This window comes from Macrobrachium nipponense, chromosome 8 (assembly GCF_015104395.2).
Source record: "Macrobrachium nipponense isolate FS-2020 chromosome 8, ASM1510439v2, whole genome shotgun sequence".
NCBI classification, from domain to species: Eukaryota; Metazoa; Arthropoda; class Malacostraca; order Decapoda; family Palaemonidae; genus Macrobrachium; species Macrobrachium nipponense.
The window spans coordinates 69321045-69343073 of NC_087203.1; the positions used below are offsets into that span (position 1 = coordinate 69321045).

Consider the following 22029-nt stretch of genomic DNA (forward strand, 5'->3'; position numbering starts at 1 on the left):
CTATACAGCATTTCGAAAAGGTGATAAAGTAAATAAGGTGTATGCCTTCATCCCAGTCCGGTTAAATCCATCTCAGTGTCTTGAGTAACAACGTTAAAGTTTGATGGCGTTCTAATGCTCCCTGAGATTCTGGGTGGAAAGGAGATACGAGGCATCGTTTCATGCCTAACTCATTCACAGTTTTCTGGCATCTAGAAATCGCTGGGAAAATCTGGAGGGTAGAAGTGCGAGGCTCAATCAAAGTATCCCAAAGTATAGTCTCAAATGGAAATTATTATTCATTGAGTTATAAATGAAACCTGGGTATCAACTGCAATTCCAGTTATATGAAAATGGCGGAGAAGAATGAATTAAAGTTACACACACACACACACACACACGCACACGCACACGCACGCACGCATATTAATATATATATATATATATATATATAATATTAACGATATATATATATACATATATAACAATATATATATATAAATATATATATATATATATATATATAATATATTAACGATATATATGCATACATACATAACATACTACATACATACATACATACATATATATATATATATATATATATATATATATAATATTAAACGATATATATGCATACATACATACATACATACATAAATATACATATATATATATCATATATATACCATATATTATATATATATATACTATAATATTAACGGTATATATGCATACATACATACATACATTACTACATACATACATACATACATACATACATATATATATATATATATATATATATATATATATATATATATATATATATACAGCATACTTCACAGACATGAAATAAGCACAGGAGTCAAGAAAACAAATGCTACCACATATAGATGAGCATGTACATAGACAGCAGCTATTTTCTTCCACAATATGACAATTGCTGTGAATGTTTTAGAACAGTGCGTGTGTGTTAAAGAACACAAGACACGGTCAGGTTGATTAAATGATTACATGAAAGTAATCAAACACTGACCCGAATTACGTGGATGTCACACAGTTAGTGTTCCAATGTTTTCTTTAAATAAGGCTTTAATCCTCTGCTTTAACAAAAAAAAAAAAAAAAAAAAAAAATTGGAGACACACCAGCATTAGAGTAAATGACGCAAAAGGTGACCTTGTATTGTTATGGAATACACGTCAACCAATCATATTAAGTTCTCATCCGACGAAAAGGATTTTTACTAATTATTTCTCATAAAAATATTAAAAATTGACTTACATTTGGGAGTGACACGTTCAATAGGAGGCTGGTTTTCCGATTAGCGGAGTTGGGTTTCTTACCCAATGATACATTATTTCTCTTCAATGTCTGAATCAGTCTTCTAATCCTTCCCACAAAGTCAATCCAACAGGAGTAATAAATCCACCACTCGATCGACTAAGAATGTGAGTCTACAGATTTTCAGTCACTTTTTTTCTTCTTTTTTTTTATATTTTTCCCTCTGATGAATAAAAGAATCTCCTCATTAGCGTTTGATTATCTTTGTTAGTGTTCCCTGGAGGAAACCAACGGAAATTTTGCAAGCGTAAAATGTGTATATTGATGGACCATTAATGGTTTAATTAGATGAGGTGAACGCAGAAAGGATATCAGCAGATTAACATTTGCACCTACTGAAAATATAATATGAAGCAAAGAAGAAAAATAATTTTAGCGTAGTTTATATTTTCTGACAAATAAAAACGTTAACCTGATCAAGGCAAGGTGATTTTATAAAATCACATAATGTAATATTTTTATTTTTTCAAAAAATTATGAAAACGACGAAGAAAATTGGTAATTAGTTTTTTCTCGGGTCATATTAGGTTGGTGGGCAGATGTTCGCCTACATTTAGCAGTTTGCCTTTAGAAGCGGCTCAAACCAAACCTGGACGATAAACAGTTATAAAATTCAAATTCCGTTCGTTAGTTAGGAAACATCTCACAAGACTTTAACAAACAGCCATCGTCTCTAAACACAATCCTGAGGTCCACACCAAGTCTTCTACTGCCTCTCACACCTCACCAAATTCAGGGTCGCCTTTGGGTATGGAGTCATGCTGCTATAAGGACGGCTTCATTTAAACCAACCCCCTATGAGATCAAAAGCTTAGTGGGAGATGCTAAAATCAAGCGTCTATTTACATTTGCTTCTTCCTATCTCTTTCCATAACATTGCGAAGGCGTCTGCAAATACAGACACATCTACATACGTGTGTGTCACGCGCATACATACATACATACATACATACATACACACACACACAATACCACAATTTCCTAGAACGACAGAAAGCTACATTAACACGCGTTAGACAAATGGACAAAAACATGATGAGGTTTGTTTACTGCAATTTGATAAGTATTTTCCGTTTGTAATCATAGATTCATTAGCTCAATTACTTTCATGGTTATACGCTATTGTTGCTCTCCACATTTTCTCCTTTTCTCACTTATGGATATTCTGATCCAAGGAGCCTCCTTTGTAATTCCATAATATAATAATAATAATAATAATAATAATAATAATAATAACGTCGTCAAGATTCAACGCAAAATATCAAAACAAACATCCATTTCCAACCATTATCACAATCATGTATTATTTCCATCTAAACAAACAAAAAAAAACTTGTCTCTCTACTTCTGAAATATCAACAAGAATGATTTCCTCAGTGCAAATACATTTGAAAACTAAGCAGGAATAGCAACCGTTCATTGAGGATTACATTCATGAGAGATTAACACGAGCAGTTGTGGTTAATTATTTCGGAGAATGTGTTTTCACTTGTAAATAGTTTGTTATTTTTTATCATTTCATCAACAAGAGAGGACAATTAAATCTTCGAATGAAAAGCCTGGTTATATTTTCCATTACAATTATTATTATTATTATTATTATTATATTATTATTATTGATATTATTTATTATTATTATTATTATTATATTTATTTATTTATTTATTTTTTGGTCTATCACAGTCCTCCAATTCGACTGGGTGGTATCTATAGTGTGGGGTTCCAGGTTGCATCTGGCCTCCTTAGGGAGTCCATCACTTTTCTTAGTATGTGCGCCGTTTTCTAGGATCACACTCTCCTGCATGAGTCCTGGAGCTACTTCAGCCTCTAGTTTTTCTAGATTATTATTATTATTATTATTTTTATTATTATTATTATTATTATTATTATTATTATTATTCTACTGGAAAGAAGACCTTCTTGGACCACAATATCCATAAGCGAGAAAAAGAGAAAAGGCGGAGAAGGACATCAAATTTACAATAAACTGACCTCCCATCTTTTTGCTTTGTCCTGTGTTCTTGAACACGGCTTCTTGTCAATCTACAAAGATACTGTTTTTTCTCGTGCGCACGCGCGTATCTTTTCACTCTCGTACACCGGTCCTTGCTTTCATGTAGTACATCAATCCCTACACCTGTGCACGGATGAAAGTGCGCATGTGGATGTTAGTGACAGACATATAGCGATTAAATATCGCACTACTGGTTGTGTGTGATAGTGGGTGTGGTAAGAGACGGGGAGAGAGAGAGAGAGAGAGAGAGAGAGAGAGAGAGAGAGAGAGAGAGAGAGAGAGAGAGAGAGGGGTTAAATCAGATATCCTGGTCTGAAGATAGAAGAGGCGTGGCAGAACCTGTCAGTGGCAAGACAGATCGCGCTCGAGAAATGATATAAAAATACAGATCGCTGAATAATGCAAATTATTCTGAAGTTTCTCGTGAAGGAATGATTGTACATTCAAGGGGAGGTTGGCACTTACAAGAGTGTCGACACTCCATCAGTCACAATTGGCAAAAAATCCACCTGGAATGATCCTTCTTTAAAAGCTTCTCACAGAAATGACTGCCCGCTCATTTCAGAAAAAAATAGTCCAGCAGTAGTTACGTGTTAAATAAAAATAAACATGTGACAATATACATTAAAAAAAAAAAAATTTAGACAAAACTAGATATGCGATTGAAAATCAGAAGCCCTTTTTTCTGTCTTCTCCCAAACTTACACCGATTGACCCAAGAAGTTGTGTTGCTCGTTTTTTTGGCCTGATTTCGCTAACAAAAAATATATAAACACTAAGATTTGAACGCATTCCTCTTTCCCGTGGCCGCCCCCCCCCCCCCCCCCTCCACCTCCAACACTTTCCAGGCTCAGCTTGAGAACAAATCTTCATTTAATTTCCAATTAGGATTTTCAGATGATCTCGGAGAAAATCGTATCGAAATAAAATCGAACGTTGAGCGTTCATTTGTCCATCGCGCGACCTTTGTGTTGTCACCATCTGGTGAGTATGACAACTGACCTATCTAGACCGTGGACAACTCATTCCTTATAAAGTTAGAAATTGTCATGCATCTCTGTTCTGCCTAAGTGTAGTCAAAGTATTTCTCTCTTCTCTTACCAGAATTACTTCTGCTGAAGAATGATCAGAGACGTTTGGAGTGTATGTTTATGCACACATTTTGAGTAAAAACAATAATATGTAGTCTTCGAAAGATTTCAGATATTTATGAAAAACCTTTTTATCATGTACGTAAACAATATAGCTTTGAAGAGAGACGTAGTGCTCTATGACTGATGACTACTGGTAGCATCGTCCACCAGCTAACATCAGGATCAGTTTGACTGATCAACAAGCATTGCCCTCCATCCTGATAAATATTACTGTTATTATTTCAAACTCTGAATACACAATCTTTCTTCGTATATTTCAAAACGCGCGTAGCATTACCGTCGCTTTTGAAGTTTTGGTCTTAAAACTTTCCTGACGTTTGAATAATTCCGTCCGGGCACATCAGCCGATTTCCGAGCACTTGTCCGAACCCGGAAAGGGCGTCGGCAGTATCGTCAGTTTTCCGTCGGGGGAAAAACACCCTTAGAAAGCTCCGCCTGCAAGACGGGAAGCGAAGGGAAGAGGAGCGTTGTTCACCGACGGAAGACGGCTGGTGAAAACTTCCGCCTTGTTTCTGGTTAAAACGACTCTTCCACACTCAAGAAAAGGGGGACTGAATGGGAAATGATGCGTACCGCCCATTCCTCGGAGAGGAGGAGATATCGGCGTATAACTTCCCACAAAACGGAATGGTGTTTCCGTCGTTAATGGCCGGGCCATTCCAGTTACTGCAAACTTCGCTGTGGTCGTTTGTATGAAGTTTTTGCAGATCTATGGATTTTTTCTTCCTCCGAGTCTGTGTTGTCCGGGGCTAAGGGGTGTCTTTACTGAGGGACTGTTGACAATGATACGTCAGAGAGATAGATATATATGTGAACAGATGAAAATCATGATCACCCGTTGCTACTGGTAATATAACAATTATGGGAAACGGAAATGTCTTGAGCGTAAAATACTAAACAATACTTCGAACGCTGAATACCAGCAGCCATCTTTGCGAAACTCGTTTCCTATACTCGGTCAGAAGTACCTGTCGAATCTTATGCCTTACAAAAGACAAAGAAAATCCTTACGAATGGAATAAAATGAGGTAAAACTGTTCTCTCTCTCGTACTTACGGCCACATAATCAAGGCAACTCTTTTCAAAGATATCATCAAAGACCGCACTCAAAGCGTGACGAGCACAACTGGTACGTTTCCTCAGGATTAAAAAAAGAAGAGAGAGAGAAAAAAATAAAAACTAGAGCCGACTAATGACTTCAAACACCGGTAATTAATACTTGCAAACAGCGTTTCTCAACCGCTTCGTGGATATTTACTCTGTAACCGAGCGATCAAAGACTGCAGTTTTATGTGATTAGTGTTGGGAAAAATTGACGACAAAGTAAATGTGAATGGAAGGAGACATACGATACAAAACAAACATTACAGTTGGAGGGAAACTTTCAAGAGTTCTTTGGTTAATGCGATATAAGGATCTACTATACCCTGACATTCTATCCTGCTTAGGTCATTCATTTCACGACCTAAATCTTAACATACGTCAGGAAAAATATAATATTTTGCGATAAGGAATTATTTTAAAACATACGTAGATATCTTGGCTAAAATCTCATGGTTCCAGTTTATCTAATGTTAGGCAGCTTTTTTTTTGGCAATTTTGTAAACATTGTTATATAATTTAAATTTACTTTTTATCTGAAGCCAACTATTTCATACTCCAATCCCCTTTCTATTAGCATATTCAAGAACTTCTCTCTTTACCAAAACTAATAAAGCCATAGTTTCGATCAATAAATGACCTTGCAACTTAAGTGCCAATGTTAGAATCCTTTTTAAAATGAGCGTGCAATCGTTATATCCATAAAGTTTGTTGACTTTACATGTATCACTCCAGAAGCTAAGGAGGCTAAACAGAAATTTCAGCCACAGCAATACAAACATGTTCGAAGTTTCGTCTAAAGCAGCTCTGCACAGCGCTACTGCTCAGTAATTCTAAAACCAACATAACCGCTAATGTCAACTGTGCTTCGAAACTAATCTATTAGTCAGAGCATCACAGGAACTTGAACATTTGAGAACAACAGCACAAGCATACTACTTCTAATTTGGTGCGGATTCATCCCCTCCACACCAAATCATTATATTTCAATTAACTGGTGGCTGGTGATAAAGCCTCAGGAAAAAAAATCACAGAAAGTCACAATTTTGGCTAGGAAAAAAGTCACAGGAAAAAAGCCTCGTTAATTTATGGTGGTAATTAAAGTAATGAAACAGAAACTATTTTGGATCTTTCCTAGCTAGTGACACCCAAGGACTTTCGGTGGTCGTTACCTACGATTAATACTTCTTAGGGGTCATTCTCCTTATGATATTTAGTCTTTTGTAGCTCCACGTTGTACGAGTGGATTTCGCGCTCGGCTACCAACCCGGTGGTCCGAAGTTCGATTCTCGGCTCTGCCAACGCGGAACCAGAAGAATTTACTTCTGGTGACAGAAATTCACTTATCGATATAATGTGGTTCGGATCCCACAATAAGCTGTAGGTCCCGTTGCTGGGTAACCAATTGGTTTCTAGCCACGTAAAAATATCTAATCCTTCGGGCCAGCCCTAGGAGAGCTTTCTATCTGCTCAGTTTTTTGTTTATGTTTGTATGGTCATCCCCAACGTGGTTGTACTAAATACGCAGTAGAAGAGGGTATTATAATGAGTTGAAATCGTTGGAGGTCATTATCTACGGAAATATTAATATGACTTCCTTTTCCTGACTTTTTTTTTTTACCTGGATTCAATTAACATAGAGCACTACAGTAATTGTGCTTCGCTATGACTAAGCATAATGAATTCAAAACGTGTTTATCATAAGAGGAAATTCACTTAGTATACAAGCTCTTTGATTGATTCTCCTCTCAATAAATTGAACAATTATGGGTAAATATTTAAAAGAAATGAATTAAGTTGATCATATTATAAAGGCTCAAAATGTCAGCGTACCTTGTTCCTTGTTTCGTAGTCAAGCGGTTGCGCCAAGTAGATCTCCCCCGTCAGGTTGCCCACGGAGAACGTTCCTTCCTCGTTGCCTTCCACGATCTCGTAATTCAGGTAGGACACTGCAGAAGACAAAAGAGGTCGAACTTGTAAAAGAACGCAAAAGGTATTACTAACGAAAAACAAAAAGGGAGAGAGGAGAGAGAGAGAGAGGAGAGAGAGAGAGAGAGAGAGAGAGAAGAAAATTCTGACCTGTAATAGAAGGAAGAAGATGAAAAAAAAAGATCGCATACTTTACTATTAAATCCTCATGAATTTTACCTTGTTACGACAAACCAAAAGTTAAGAAATAATAGCGATCTCTGCACCATCCCAATTATGTTATAGCAAATTACAATTATCTCTTAACGGCAAACCAGCAAAATCCAATTAAGGAGTGAACGTTCTAGTTAGAAACTCGGTTCCCATTTCAACGAACTAAATGATTTGGATTTGTTTTTTTCAATTTGGTTCTTAGCTAACTGTCGAAGGCAGCAGCTGAAAACAAAGAATAAACAGAAACACAAACAGATGAATATGATTATTGAAATGGCATGCTGTATAACATCACAACATAGTCTCTCCAGCTCCATCTAACTATATATGTACCTCCCTAACTATCCTGGATCTCTCTATAACACCACAAACACACATATATACATATTATTATATATATATATATATATAATTATTATATATATATATATGTTATAATATTAAATATATATATATATATAATATATTATAATATAATATATATTATATAAAAGAAATATTTTTGTTTCTTCCATTGGGTCCACTCTCACACAGAATGCGTATTGCTGGCCGTCGCCTCTGTCCTGGCCTTTGATATATTATATTTAGAACATAATTATATATTGTATCTATATATATATATATATATATACATATATATAAAGAAATATGTTGTCTTCCATTTGGTCCACTCTCACACAGATGCGTATTGCTGGGCCGTCGCCTCTGTCTGCCTTTGATATATATATATATCAATATATATATATATATATATATATATATATATATATATCATATATATAAAATAATATATATATATATATTCAAAGGCAGAGATAGGTAACGGCAGCAATACACATCTGTGTGAGTAGACCAATGGAAAACAATCAACTCCAACCATATTTCTTTACTTCCGATGTTTCCACATTTTTCTTTGTAACATCACCGTAAAAGTGTTAAAAGTCACAAGAAATAAGTTTCACTGATTACAATACGGCTAACACACACAAATAAACTTAAGACCGATACCAACCTTAGCTGGAGGGAGCAAAGGGCACAATGATAAAGTTAAGATCAACTCTGGAGTTGATTGGTTTCACTAGCCCACCATCACACTGATGTGTGTGTGTGTTTAATATATATAGTTATATATAATATATTATATATATAGTATAAATAGATATATATACATATATATGATATATATTATCTATATATAATATATATATATATATATAGTATATAACTAATCTGTTGTACTTCCTTCCCTAATATCTGTCCTAGTTCTATAACACACACCACACACACAACACACACTAGGATATACAAACACACACACACACACACAACATCTATATATATATAATATATATATATATGATATATATATATTTGTTGGTGTGTGTATATATATATATATATACACACACACATAGAATTATAAAGTATATATATTATAATGTATATGTATATATATAATATATGTTTGTGGTGGTGTATATGAATATTTGGTGGTGTGTGCGTGTGTGTGTGGTGTGTGTATAGATAGACAGATATTAGGGAGTACACAGATAGTTAGATAGAGCTGGAGAGACTAATATATCTACAATATTTTTTACCCTTTTTTTGGTGGCGCAGGAGATGTATACGTGTATATATATATATATATATATATATATATATATATATATATATATATATATATAGAGAGAGGAGAGAGAGAGAGATGAGGGACGAGAGAGAGAGAGAGAGAGAGAGATCCACCTCGTTGAGGTCCTTTACGTTTTTACTATAGAAAATGACGGAATAAAATATGACTTAACTGATCATTCATGTCACTGTTTTGTTCTTTCTTTCCACATCCAACTGGGAGCACCAATAGTTAGATGGAAACTGGAACAAGGAGAGAGAGAGAGAGAGAGAGAGAGAGAGAGAGAGAGAGAGAGAGAGAGCCTGAAACTCCTTTGATCGTTGAACTGAATTGCTCGGTGGAAATAATTCGGTATAATGACGTCTTACCTGGCAGAAATTTATTGGGGGCTGTCTAGCGTCACAACTCCGAGGGTCATCGATATCCGTTTAGACCTACGAGTTTCTGAAGTGGGCGCTATCTTTTTTTTTTTAATAGCGTCAGGTACAGGGAAATCGCAATGGAATGTACTACCTATAATTGTAACATGTCACATTCAGAATATTTATTTGTTAGTTGTATTCTCTAAATTGTTTCTCACAGTATCAAAGCAACGAAAAACCTAAATTAAAGATTACCTTAGCAGTTTGTTCATTTACATTTTATTAAGAATATTCTCATACATTTTTTTACGTTAATCAAGCGATAAAGATTACATTAGCAGTTCGTTCATTGACTTTTATTACGAATATTTGCATAATTATTCTTTACGAGAATCCACAGATACAGATTAAATTGGCAATTCGCTTATTTGCCCTTTGGAACTTTCAGAGATTCGCTTACGTAACTCATAAACCAGGCATCTTTCATTTAAAGATAAAATTGAATAAAATACAAAATAATCTGCAAACGTTTATTCCGCTGACACTCGATATTTTCTCTTTATTTCTTCCAACATTTAATACTCGCCAGCTGTCAGAGAGTGTCCGATTTTACTGCTGAAATTCATATCGATTTGACACACAATATGAACATTTGTTTTCAACATTCCACTCGTTACTTATGGCTCAATATTCTCTCGAATTTCACAAGAGAACGAGGACTAAAAATATTCAGGAAAAAAAAATCGGGTCGCTACTCTCATGCCGATGAAAAAGAATTTGATGCAGAGCAAAAAATGCACGTGGAGGAAAACATGATAACTATGCACATGAGGATTACATATTGTATGTATGATACATATATATATATATATATATATATAATATATATATTCTCAATATATATATATATATACATATATATATATAATATATCTATATATATATAGATATATATATATACATATATATATATATATTATATATATATATATCGATATCCGTGCTTCAGGACGGTACGTAAATTCACTGACGTCGGGAATAGTCGTGTCGACTTCTGACGACCTCTCTTATATTGCTGTGATTTGATATATATGTAATGCACTACATTATTTTAATACAGGTATTTTCCATATCTGTAAATAAACCCATGACCCAAGGGGTCATTGGCGAATTAGGAGAGTGATCAATAGCCATAACAAAACGTAAAACTAGACCATGCCATGCAATGCTTGCAGTGGCCTGGTTGCATTTGTCTGTATAAACAATTATCATCTCTTGTAAACAGGTCACAACACTTTCCATGGGAAGCTCTTGACCTATGCACCTGTATCGGAAACACATGACTTCCGAGCCGTATGGCTACGTACTTGTTATTCTTGTAAACGCTGAGATCGCTAGTGTTAAGCTATCGATGCGACCCTCTGTAAAGTTAGTTCTACCTAAATTCTCAAACTGAGCGGTCATCTGACCAACCTTTCCTATACTCCAGTGATGGAGCAGAGAAATAAAGTTGTTAAGAAGTTAACTCAGGAAGTTTGAGTCATCTCCCCAATTCTGAAGAAGAACAAGATCTACTTGATGTCACTTCAACGAGAAAGGGAAAAGGAACCACAATGCTTGCGTATCACAGTCGCAAGAATAGACATATAACTGATCTCCGTCCTATACCATTGTAAGTGGCGGACTGAAGACAGTTAAATAATGGAGGAAGCCGTCTACATCTACTGTCTACCGAAGCAAATGGAATCATCGAAAATGTAACTAATCAGAAGTAAAACAGAAGGAACAGGATCTTCAATCAACATAGGCAACTGTAAACATCCTACGAACACTAAGAAATGTCCTTCATCGAGACGTATTCAAGCAGCTAAATCAACATTTAGATAACGACTTTCATCACATATCTTCAAGAATCAAACCGGACGTGAATGCAGCATCGGATCTTCAATGGGAAGCGAAACATTCAACAAATAAACAACGCACGACCAGAAGCCAAGGCAAAGATATTGGGTCAAGCGCGGAGCAACGCGAGAGAGAGAGAGAAGCTGTGACGTCATCACAACACAACAGTCTTCCTGCATATATACTAAAGCTAAGTACATCCTTTATCCATTCAGGTTTTATCAGTGAAGTGTTTTACATCACGAGTTGATCGTCCATTATTCCTGGGGTGAGTTACACGTAATCTTAATCTTCCTTCATTGCAGGAATCTATCTTCAACTACGAATTCTCGCCTGCAGAATTTTTTTTTCTCTTTGTTGCTAATTTCTCTTTCTTCCAGAGGTTCTCCGGAAATATCTTTATCACATTATCTGTCTTTAATATTATCATTTTGGGGGACTTTACTATAATCTGCAACACATCTTTATTTTATATTGCATATGCGTTTACGCAAGTGGGGGGACGGGTGTACTCATATAGATACTTGATAGGATCGCAAGGAATCGTAGTGATAAGAAAAAAGCAAAAGTGAACATGGCAACCACTGCTGCTGTTGGCTCTTCCGCACCCGGTAACCCCAATCCCGTTGTTACACTAGTGAGTGCAAGGTCAGCGATAGTTCCTTTTCAAGGTCGGGTAAATGGGTTCCTTCCTCAAAACATCGAGTCATGGATCTCATCAGTAGAAGCTCATTTAAACGCAAAATGCATCACAGACCCATCTGTACAATTACAGGAAGCTATAAGCTTCATAGACTTTGCTAAAGGAGATGCAAGTGCATATCTTAGAGGAGTCTCTTTCCAAGAGGCGGTTACATGGGACGATTTCAAAGTTAGGCTACGTGCTATATATGGCAGTGAAGAAGCCTTAGATGTAGTTTTGGCTTTAAGGAACATCCTTAATCAAGCCTCTATGACTCAGCTTAATGTTGTAGAACGGGCGGCAGTAATTGCCGACCGACTAAATGAATATCAAGATAACTTACGTAACTCCACTTGGGTTACAAGAGCCAATATCGCCGTGGAAGATTTCATACGGTTTATATACTTGACTTGCATGACAGTAATGTTGCCTGAAGCGTTTAGTACAGTGTTTTAACAAAAGCTTAATGCGCCCGACAGTACGGAACTAGATGTGTATCAAACAGATAAAAAAAGCACATGTCTAAGTGTACTGACCTCGATCCCTTGCTTACTCAAGTTTTTGCAAAAAATGAAAATAAGCCACAACAAGTAAATGTAGTTAATAATAATCAAGCTGTAGGGATGACTTGTTACAATCGCAAGCGACCAGGACATATGATTTCAGACTGTAGGACACGTTATTGTTCAATTCATAAAAGCTCCACTCATTCATATAATCGTTGCTTCTCGCGAAATCAACAGCAGAATCCTAGAAACACACAAACCGTTGCCAATGAAAACAAGAAGAAGAATCCTCAGTACTATGAGAAGAAGCAGGCGAACAGCAATGCTGTTCAGCATCAGAAACAAACAAATCGTGCTTCAAGTAACTCTGTTCCCAGGCCGTCTAGCCAAAACTCACAAGGTCAGACGAATTTTCCGAGTGTGCAAAGCAAAGCAAATACCACGTAGTCAACTCCAATGGGGGAGAGGATGATGTTGGGTTATTCATATCAACATCTTTTGTATTAAATAACCAATTTAATCATTTACCAGATCATTGTGAGACAATCGATTTTCCTATGAAACACACGGCCGAATCCAAAAAATCAGTGCAGGTTCCCGTAGATTTGCAACAAATTCACGCCATAATAAGCCAAAATGAATTACGCCCCATATTACATGCAGTAAATTTAGAGCACCGATCCTTCACACTATTTTTTGATTCTGGTAGTCCACGTAATATCATGGATTTGCGGACTCACCACTTGTTGTTTTCGAACTTCCCTATAGAGAAGTCAGGAGTAAGGCTCTCGGGTATTGGAAATAATGAATTAAATGTGGTAGGAGTAACTCATATTCAGTACAAGGTCGGTAAGCACACGTTTACTGATACCTTTATCGTTGTACTAAACATTGATATGTATCCAGCTGTAATTATAGGATACCTGTCTATGGGCATTCAAAACATCACCTTAGCCCCTGCCAAACACAGCGTGTATATCAAAGGAAAATTCTATAAGTCTTCTAACACCTTAAAATCAGTTTTGGACAAAAAGGAGACAAACAATAAAACAGTAACGTATGTTGAGGAACCAATCACTTGTCTCATGAATCAAGAAATAATCCATGCGACCCAACAGAATTCTCGCTCACCCATAATATCAGCTTGCACGCGAACTCTCAAGCCGAACGTAACTTCGAATATATTAGTGCGAGTAAAGAAAACTTTGCCAGGATCTGAATTGTTAATCCTTTCCGACACTCGGAAAACTAACGGATTGTCCGTCACACAAGCCATATATACAGTTGGCTCACAACAATAATGTAACATTGAAGTCTGTAATCATTTGAATACCACTTTAGTAATTCACAAAAATCAACATATCTTGGATGTGGAAGTTTATAAACATCGCATTCTTACCGTCGCTGAGATCAATCACGCTCAATCAGTTGCGGATCAATCCCTTTTGCAATCTATTAAAAGTAAAATCAATAAAGACAATTCAAGAGATGGAAATTCAGCAGAAATTTTTCTTGATCTTTTAACTGAATATCATGATGCTTTCTCCCACTAACTGAGGGATCCTTAGGAAAAACGGATGTCATAGAACACCAAATAAGGTTAAAAGACAAGCAGAAAGTTATCTATGTACCTTCGTACAGACTCCCTATGAAATTCCAGAATGAGATAAATGATGAAGTAGGTAAAATGCTAGAAGAAGGAGTCATTAGGAAATCGAACAGCCCTTATAATTTTCCGTTAATAGTTGTACCGAAAAAAAGATCGAACGAGGCGTATCTGCGTAGATTTCCGTCGCTTAAATGAGGAAACGATCCCTGATCGATTCCCAGTGCCATGTACTGACGATATTTTATCTTTGTTAGGTCAGAACAAATATTTTACCAGTTTGGACTTACTTAAAGGCTTTCACCAGATACCCTTAGAAGAAGAGAGTATCCCATACACTGCCTTCAGCACAGCCAGGGGACATTATGAATGTTTGCGTATGCCTTTTGGTTTACGTTGTGCACCCATAACATTTACTAGAATGATTAACATAGTGTTTGGAGACTTGTTAGGGGATATCCTACATGCCTATATGGACGACCTTGTAATCTTTTCTAATACCTTAGAAGAACATCTACGTAAACTGGAGCTAGTGCTACAGAGACTAAGACAGCATAATTTAAGGGTAAAGATAAGTAAGTGAATTTTTCAAAACAGAACTAGTCTATTTAGGTTTTACGGTGTCTAGTCAAGGTCTTAAAGTAGTCCACGATAAGGTGTCGGCTATCCGTAACTTTCCGATACCTACTAACGTCAAGGGAATACAGCAATTTCTGGGGTGTAGCGGGTACTACAGGAGGTTCATACGAGGTTCATACGCAACTACTCAATAATAGCCGCTCCCCTAACCGATCTTACGAAAAAGGGCGTAGATTTCATATGGTCTGAGAAGCATCAACAGGCATTTGATACCTTGAAAGATGAACTGTGTAGTTCTCCTATATTAAAATTTCCTGACTTCGGTAAGGAATTCTTTATTGCAACAGATGCCTCAGACCTAGGAGTAGGTGGGGTATTGCTTCAGCAATATGACAAACAGTTTTTCCCTATAGCTTTTTATTCACGTAAACTGAGACCTTCCAAAAGTAAATATGCAGTAATAGATAAGGAAGGGCTAGCTATTGTTAACTCACTAGTGCATTTTAAGTTCATAAAATACGGTTATCCCGTCAAGGTTCTCACTGATCATAAGCCCCTAACCGACTTCTTTAAAGGCTTTAGTCACAGTCCCAAACGAACTCGGTGGCATATGATCATCCAAGACTTTGGCGCGAGGATCGGGTATCTACCTGGGAAAGCAAATATCATTGCTGACGCATTATCACGCAACCCCGCGTCATCTTGTATGGAGCCATTAGCTGAATTAATAGATATATCAACATCCATGCCTATTGTTAAAACTGTATCTGAACAGGAAGATCTGGGCTGGAGCGCTGAAACTAATAGAGACTGAACAAAGATCAGCAATTAGAAAAAATCATAGATGCTTTAAACGGAAATCCTAAGGAAAAGGAATATATAAAGTATACGCAGCAGAATTATATAATCAAGGATAATATTCTGTGTAGATCCGTAACAAGGAAAACCCGCAACACACCACAGGTGACTAATGACCAGGTAGTGGTACCAATCTCACTTATACCAACTGTCTTAAATTGGTTGCATGCAAATCCATTACATGGCCATCCGGGGTTCTCCATCATGTCACAGAAAGCCAAATCATTATTTTATTGGCATACGATGCTTACAGATATAAAAAAGCACATAGCTAATTGTCACACTTGTCAGGAAAACAAAGGGCACACGAAGACACCTGTCAGCCTAGGGGCTTATCCCGTGCCCAATCAACCCTTTGAAAGAGTACACTTAGATTTATTAACACGGTTTTACGAGTCAGACAGAGGAAATAAGCACCACTTAGTAATCATAGATGCCTTGACTTGATATATAGAACTGATAGCGCTTAAAACTAAAACCCTGATCGAATGCGCTAGAAAGTTTTACGAGTGCTTCATTTGTAAACATGGAATTTCACACATGATAATCTCTGACTCGGGTGGAGAATTCAATAATCATTTCCTTAACTCGTTGTGAGAATTCCTTTGCATAAAGAAAATCAATACCATGATCTACCACCCAGAGTCTAATGGGCTAGTGGAAAAAGCAAATAGGAAGGTTTTAAACATATTAAGAGTTACACTCGGGGGTGGGGGATTGGACCCCAACTGGGATATTGCCAATTACCTGCTGGTCCTAAGCCACCTATTAATCACTCAATAGCCATGTGTTTCTATTAAAATGTCGCCACACGAGGCACTGTATGGTACCCCAGCTAGAACGCCTTTCCATGTATTTACGCCTACAACCAATTTATCAAATCCTCTAAAGGATGTTATGGATGCAAGCATAAGTCGATATAATATACTTCGTAAGAATTTAGAAGAATCACAAATCATAACGAAAAGAAATCATGATAAAATAGCTAAGCCAACTAAAACATATACCGTGGGTGATAAGGTATACATACAAGTATATGTACGCAAGGGACTCAACTACAAACTGACACCTAAGTTTGAAGGCCTGTTTAACATTTTAGAAATATTAACGGCCAATAGATTTAGAGTTCCAAAAACGTATCCCAACCCACTGATAAGAGAATCATACCATTGGCCCACATAAGAAATTAAAAGAAGGGTAGAAGGAATTGAGGGAAATTTTTGTATCTATGAAACTTGTATAATACCTTATGTATATATAATATTTGTATGAAAACATTTTTCTTTAACATGAGTAATTACATATATTTTACTCATTGCAGGTTTCCAAAATGAAACTTATATTGTTAGGAGTGGTACTGTTCGTTCAGACATCTTTGTCGTGTGGGAAGAGCGCTAAAACAAAAAAATTAGATTTTTCACATGGAACTATTATTGAAAGAACAGAAGACGTTTTCATTACAGCAAGCAATATAGTTATAGAAGTTGATATGCAAGCGATTTTCTCCCGGAGGATGACGTCATCAACCTAAAGAGCGACCTGTCAAGGTTTGCTGTATCGTTGAATGAATTGCACCAACGTCATTTTCCTTTTAACCCAGAGAGTTCGCTAGCACAAACACTAAGCGTCGCGGAAATGTTATCATACGACTTGCAAAATAAAACTGGCGAGGCAGGAGGTCTGGCTCGAGATCTGCTGATGTGGACTGTGCGACACAATAGCCTAGAAAGATGCAACCTGTTTAATTCTTTGGGCTGCATCTACTTAAACATCTTTTTGGATCTGTTGAAAGTTTAGGCTTTATAATTTCAAATCATCTTAAAATTAATGATCAGAATAAGAGAATTGAGTTTTTGTAACATGAAAACGAATTAGTTTTGTCAGAACTTCGTAAACAATTTCATCATATTAATTCAAATAATGAGTTTGGTGAACGAACATTCTAGTAATATCGATCAGATTAGGGAAGTGCAACACTTGCTGGCAACGTTAGCGTATTATAATTCGAAAGTACATCATATCCGTACCAAAATTTCACATTTTATTGAGAAATCAAAAGACTATGTGGAAGCTATCACGCTAGCCACAAGGGGTGTTTTATCACCACATCTTTTGCCTATTAAAGATCTGACTTTAACTTTGGAGAACGGACGGGAGAAACTGGGTTATGTTCCTTTGTTAGATGCCCATAAGATAGAATTTTATTATAGTTTAATATCAGTAAGCGTTGAAAATTGCAGGATCATGATTACCATTCCCTTTGATTCTTCTGATGCCTGGCAAGCATACAAAATTGCACCGTTCCCAACTTTCATGACAAATAACTCAAGTCCAGTAATATCTAATCTGATGGGACACGTATTGATTTCCCCTGATAGGGAAACATATACAGTCATCAAGGACTTAGATAAATTCACTCACTGTTCAGATGCCATGAATAATAAAGTCTGTACAGCTGACTCCTTTGAATTCCATCATATATCAATGGATTCATGCGAGTTAGGTATAGTGCTAAATGGTTCTCTCTCCCATACACACGAAAGTTGTCTGAAAAAACTTTATCCTTTTGATGATAATAAGTTCAATTACAGGCTGAACAACGGATCGTGGATGCGATACGACAAGGAAGGATTTCATGTCTCATGTCCAGATGGATCAACGGCCTACTCCCAGATCTTCGTTGCCGCTGACGGGTGTATCGGGACGTCAACGAACTACACGGTCCGCGGAGTTAACACTATCATCCGGGAACGGGCTTATTTTGCGAATTTCTCGTGGACAAGCACTATAATCCCCGCCTTACCTCTCCCATACAATGCGAAGGTGGCTCATCGTTTGACGCAACTAGCTGAGATGGACCACACGTCAAGGACTTATGCAGAGGAGAATCTGCGTTTCTACGTGTTGCTGGCCGTGATATGCATTACGGTGGTGATTCTCATCGCCACTAACATATTTGCCTGGCATAGGTTGAGGCGAACACAGATGGATCTTCAGAGGAACGTCGTGCCACGCCCAGACAACACTCCTATCACACTAAAAGCGTTTACCGTTAGAGCTATTTGAAATTGGCCATATCACTTGACTCGGAGGAAAATTGTCAGGAATTGAGTTGTGTGTGAAAAGTGGTCCTTACGCTGGCAATATGTATGACAAGAGACTCCGAGACATTGCATTTCATTATATATATCTATATAATTATAATTATGAACAGTTAAACAATACCATTATGGGCACCTTATAAAATATTGAAGCCCTATATATTAAAATGTCGGTGCGTGTACGTACCTGGAATCTATATCTTGTGCACAATCATATGAATTATATATCTATATCCTTATCCGGTAACACCTATTCTTAAACAGCTACCCATTATCATATATGAATTATGTATCTTTATCGGGTAACACTTATTTTTAAACAGTTACATATTATTATAACCATTCGTGTATACATGCTAACCTTTTATCTTATATGGTACCAACGTTTCATTTAATAACATTATGCATTTTAGAATGTAATTCTTATGTCATGCAATTATCAGCAGAACTATAGTACTTTCTGTTGTGTATGTATCCTCATGACTATGCATTTATCTTAAACATGGATCTGTATTTTCCATGCATTATTCTTTACTTATGAGTATGTCTATTATGTATGTATTTTTTTACATATAATTTTTGCATATTATTCCTTAATCACTTGATTATGTCTATGACTAAGATCACACTCCTATGAAACATATTTAACGTAAGTTTTAATGTTCAGTGCTTGGCTGGTAGCTGACCGAGCTAATGTAATGCACTACATTATTTTAATACAAGTATTTTCCATATCTGTAAATAAACCCATGACCCAAGGGGTCATTGGCGAATTAGGAGAGTGATGAATAGCCATAACAAAACGTAAAACTAGACCATGCCATGCAATGCTTGCAGTGGCCTGGTTGCATTTGTCTGTATAAACAATTATCATCTCTTGTAAACAGGTCACAACACCTTCCATGGGAAGCTGTTGACCTATTCACCTGCAGCGGAAACACATGACTTCCGAGCCGTATGGCTACGTACTTGTTATTCTTGTAAACGCTGAGATAGCTAGTGTTAAGCTATCGATGCGACCCTCTGTAAAGTTAGTTCTACCTAAATTCTCAAACTGAGCGGTCATCTAACCAACTTTTCCTATACTCCAGTGATGGAGCAGAGAAATAAAGTTGTTAAGAAGTTAACTCAGGAAGTTTGAGTCATCTCCCCAATTCTGAAGAAGAACAAGATCTACTTGATGTCACTTCACAATGCTTGCGTATCACAGTCGCAAGAATAGACATATAACTGATCTCCGTCCTATACCATTGTAAGTGGTGGACCGAAGACAGTTAAATATATGAATAATGATCACATCACCGTGATTCATATAAATTATTCGAGCTACAAATGTCCTTTAATATTTAATTCGCTCTACCTCGGAATTAATATATTTTCATATATGTAAAGCGAAGGGGAATTTTTTTGAGTTGATAATAATTTCGTCTTCTCGTGGGTTCGACCACCGCCCAGCGGACAGAGAGGAAATCTGAACGTCAGTAGCGTTATCGATTCGGCTAACATAAAAAAAATCGCCTTCGGTTTACACATATGAAAATATATTAATTCTAAGGTAAAGCGAATTAGATATTAAAGGACATTTGTAGCTCGAATAATATAATATAATATAATAATATAATATAATATAATATAGTATATATATATAGATATATATATATATATATATATATATATATATATACTATATATATATATATCCCCTTTATTGCTCAGAAGTAGACTGAGATCGCACTATGCAGGGCTCACCTCCTGTCGACTCACCTGTGAATGGGTGCCTATGATAGCTGAGAGTCGAGAAACAGCCATGGGGCTTGCGATCTAAATCTTAAAAGAACTTTTGACAAACCAGAGTGCTCTATCCTTAAGCCACCTTGATATTTTAACTTTTAAGTGTGAGTCCACAAAGATCCCATTTATAGCGAATTCGTGATACCCTGAACTGCACAAGATTCGATCCTAGACCATTTTGCGTTCGATCCCTCTCTCCAACGTGCCAGACAGCCCGTTCCCGGCCCAGACTTCAAAGGAATCGGTTCGAAACCCTGTCAAGGTGGGTGGATTTATCACCTATATCATTCCCTTTGGTGGGAACTATCCACAAGGCTTAGTGATGCCGACATTAGAGCTATTTATTCCTTAATATTTGATGGAAACTTTGCCGTTCACTATTTGTTTCGACACAATGTTACATAAATTAACAGATCAATAAAAACTCATAGAGAGAGAGAGAGAGAGAGAGAGAGAGAGAGAGAGAGAGAGAGAGAGAGAGAGAGAGACTGTCGGACCTCAGTGGTCAGTCAAACTATACATATTACTTTAAATGAATTGGGAACTGGGTAGCCTTACGAGAGAATCCCCATTCACACTGGTATGGAACCATTCATTAGATATTCAAATGGGCTACAGATCTACAGATCACGGATAATATAATCTCGGACAAGGCTAATATTCATAGGAAATGTATGGAATTGGTTGGTCGGCGTTTCAACGACGACAGCACTGCTGGTGGCAACACCGTCATTTATTAGGATTTCATGATTTTATGGGCAGGAAATGATTCACGCGACTGCTTACGGGTCTGACCTCCGACCTTTCACACAGAAGGAAAGAAAAAACTCATCTGGAAATACTGATAAAGAATGAAGATAAAATACTGAAATAAGTGTGACAATTCGAAAGAAGGAGAGGAATTGCTGAGCATATCCCCTACAAGGGAGAAGAGGCTTTCCTAAACAAATCTTCAAACAGTCTTATTTAATATACTAGCTGACCAACCCAGCACTGCCCGGGACAACTGAATGACAACCAATAAACTTGTTCTCTCTCTCTCTCTCTCTCTCTCTCTCTCTCTCTCTCACTTCTCTCCTTCTCACTCTTTGTTTCTCTCACTATCTCCCTTTCTCTCTTTCTCGTGCTCTCTTCTCTCTTCAATCCTCCCTGACTCTTTCACTCTTTCTTCTCCAACACCCCCTCTACTCTCTCTCTCACTTCACCCTATTATTCTCTCTCTCTCTCTCTCTCTCTGTCACTCCCTTTCCAACACCCATCTCCTTTGGTGCCAGTGA

The 22029-nt window shown here is 36.9% G+C and overlaps 1 protein-coding gene across 3 annotated transcripts in view; it reads right to left on the reverse strand.

Annotated features, from left to right (window-relative positions):
• The window catches only part of LOC135222825 (neural-cadherin-like), a 399888-nt gene that overhangs the window by 98632 nt on the left and 279227 nt on the right, over nt 1–22029 (reverse strand). For all 3 annotated transcript variants that reach the window (XM_064261140.1, XM_064261137.1, XM_064261139.1), the window contains exon 3: nt 7427–7542. In XM_064261140.1, coding sequence (XP_064117210.1) covers nt 7427–7542 — 116 coding nt within the window. The remainder of the gene's footprint in view (nt 1–7426; nt 7543–22029) is intronic.